This window comes from Monopterus albus, unplaced genomic scaffold (assembly GCF_001952655.1).
Source record: "Monopterus albus unplaced genomic scaffold, M_albus_1.0 scaffold25.1, whole genome shotgun sequence".
Lineage (NCBI taxonomy): Eukaryota > Metazoa > Chordata > Actinopteri > Synbranchiformes > Synbranchidae > Monopterus > Monopterus albus.
Genome location: NW_018127905.1, coordinates 2,681,910 through 2,684,861, shown reverse-complemented (window position 1 = coordinate 2,684,861; position 2,952 = coordinate 2,681,910). Strand labels below are relative to the sequence as shown.

General features: G+C 39.2%; 1 protein-coding gene across 1 annotated transcript in view; it reads left to right on the top strand.

The window, feature by feature from the left end:
• The window catches only part of acox3 (acyl-CoA oxidase 3, pristanoyl), a 33,420-nt gene that overhangs the window by 23,853 nt on the left and 6,615 nt on the right, over nucleotides 1-2,952 (top strand). The window contains exons 12-14 of the mRNA XM_020594984.1: nucleotides 1,138-1,258; nucleotides 1,578-1,700; nucleotides 2,571-2,682. Coding sequence (XP_020450640.1) covers nucleotides 1,138-1,258; nucleotides 1,578-1,700; nucleotides 2,571-2,682 — 356 coding nt within the window. The remainder of the gene's footprint in view (nucleotides 1-1,137; nucleotides 1,259-1,577; nucleotides 1,701-2,570; nucleotides 2,683-2,952) is intronic.

Here is a 2,952-nt window from a genome sequence, read left to right as displayed (position 1 = left end):
ACACACTCTTGTGTGTTACAGCCTGCTCAGTGTTTTATAACTAAGGTGTCACTTTATTTTTAAGCTCATTTAATAAGACAAGTTGAACCAGAACAGACTCATTTGGAGCAGCATAGAAACACATACAGTACACACATGGATCACTGTGTAGAGCTATGGGCAGCTTCTGCACAACTTCTATAATTAATTAAAGTCCCACTCCAGAAACATTTTCATTTTTATATTTGTATATAAAAATACTTTACTATAAACAATATGCAGTCTAACACAGCTTTTCCTCAAAAAAATTTCAGTGGGCCTCTGTAATAGGAATGAACATTGCCCCTCATTGTGCATTCCAGGATCTATGAATGTTGCCGTCATCCCTTATGTGGATTTGAATAATTTTGCACGCCCAATTTTTCAGTTTTTTATTTGTTAAAAAAGTTTGAAATATCCAATAAATTTCGTTCCACTTCATGATTGTGTCCCACTTGTTGTTGATTCTTCACAAAAAATTACAGTTTTATATCTTTATGTTTGAAGCCTGAAATGTGGCAAAAGGTCGCAAAGTTCAAGGGGGCCGAATACTTTCGCAAGGCACTGTACTTTTGACAGTGACAATACCTCAAATACTACCTGATATGTTTGAGCCAGAATATGAAATTAGACAGTATGACAAACCGCAACAGCATTAATTAATTAGAATTTCTAAAGCTCCACAGTGAATATCTGCAATGAATACAGGAACTCTAGATAGTCTGTAATGCCTGAGATACTGTGTTTAATTGCTCTTTTGAGCTTATTGCTATTTTTCTCCCTTGCGAGTTACCTCACCTAACCACCTCGAGCTAAATGGCAACTCTCAACATTCAGTCCACTCTGAGATCTTTTGTGTCTGAACTAATGTTGAAACAACACAACTGCCCAAGACACATTTAGTAGCCAGGTGGCCAGTTATTTTAAAAGCCCTTGCACTGTGTTAAAAGGGTGATATCCTCTATGAAATTTTCTTTTTTGAATCAAACCTAAAGGCTGAGACTTTGCATTAAGTGTAGCAGATTACACATTATGTTTTCAAACTGAATGTGCTGAAGCACAGACCCTGAAGAGCAACAAAATATCCAAATTAGGACTATATATGTCTGTGTTTCACAGGCAGAGTTGAGCAGGGAGATCCATGCCATAGGCTGCTCCAGTAAAGCACTGGGCTCATGGACTGCTCAGAGGGGAATCCAAGAGTGCAGGGAGGCCTGTGGTGGACATGGATACCTGGCAAGTGAGTCTTAAACATAGATATCCAAAAACACACACACTTGTACTTTTATCTCTGTGAAGACACTCACTGACATAATGCATTTCCTAGCCCCTTACCCTACCCTTAACTATCAGAACTACATGCCTAAGCCCAACCTAAACCTAATTCTAACCTGAACCCTAAAACCAAGTCTTAACCCTCATAAAGGTGTTTCAGAAAGCGAGGGCCAGCCAAAATGTCCTCACTCTGTAACAAAAATACTTTTTTGGTCCTCACTATATAGCAAGTTTAACACACACGCACTAAAGAGAACTAACTGTCTTGGTTTTCTCTCTTTCAGTGAACCGGCTGGGCGATCTGCGTAATGACAATGACCCAAACTGCACATATGAAGGAGACAACAATGTGTTGCTGCAGCAAACCAGCAACTACCTGCTTAGTCTTCTCCATGCCAAGCACCATGGTCAGTCCTGTATCCACTGAAAATTTAATATTGTCGATCCAACATCTAAACAAATGGTCTCTTACATCAGGTAAGAGCCAGGCATTTCCCATCATGCTTTGAGGTCTTGCATTCGGTGGAGAGCAACTGTTGGCTCAAAAATGGCAGCCTAGGCAGACGTCAGTGGTACAAATCCATCTCTCAAATAAACTGTGTGGACCTATTTTCCTTTAAGTGATATGGCTAGCTAGCTTACACTTACCAAGCCAGATACTGTATCTCTGAGAGCTATTGTGATGTGTGTGTGAATAGACTTCTAATGTGTGGGTAATTAGCTCAACAGCTACTGTAGCTCATAAGTAACCACTATGTATGAATTAAGAACATCATTGATGTACTTACATTACAACACTAAAGGTGCCTTGTGCCGTTTTCACGTGAAATAAAAGTTATACTTTAAGTTCTTCTCACAAAAATAATATGAGAGCTAACAGACATCATTTGCCTTGCAGAATGAAATATTTTAAATCCATCCTTGTTTACATCCATTTTACTTACTAGCAGTCTTTTTTCTTCCTGTCCCATCTCATCAATGCTGACACTCTGCAGTATATTTTGACATGTAACTGCCACTGGTAAACAGTGAAATAATATAACACCATTGGCAAGAATTTCTGTTGTGTCATCTGCATGCATGCTCGTACATGCGCATGCTCATGCACATTCACATTCACAAAATGGGGACCCACTCACTCCAGAGCACAGCTCCAAAATACTGTAGCTAATCCACTACGCTACTCAAGTTTTAAAGCTCCACAGTGAATCTCTGCAATCAATACAGGAACTCTAGTTAGTCTGTAAAACATGAGATGGTGTGTTGTCTTGTTTCAGATGGTGTGCAGATTGAGTCACCGGTTCACAGTGTAGATTTCCTGGATGATTTCCACATGACTCTGGGAAGCAAGTTTACTGCAACAACAATGGAGGAGTGTATGGACTCTGCAGGTACTGAAATAGTTCAGCTGGTCCAGATTGGATTAATTTCAAAATGTCCTACAGTACAAACCTTTGGTACAAACCTTTGGTTTGTACCAAAAGGACCAAAAACTGAAACATTTTGAGCTTCATAAATACAAATGTTAAGGCGGAAGTGTTGCATTGAAGTGCATACAGATGTACAGTGGTCATGTTGTGCCTGATCGTGTGTGTGTGTGTGTGTGTGTGTGTGTATATATATATATATGTATATATATATGTGTGTGTGTGTGTATAA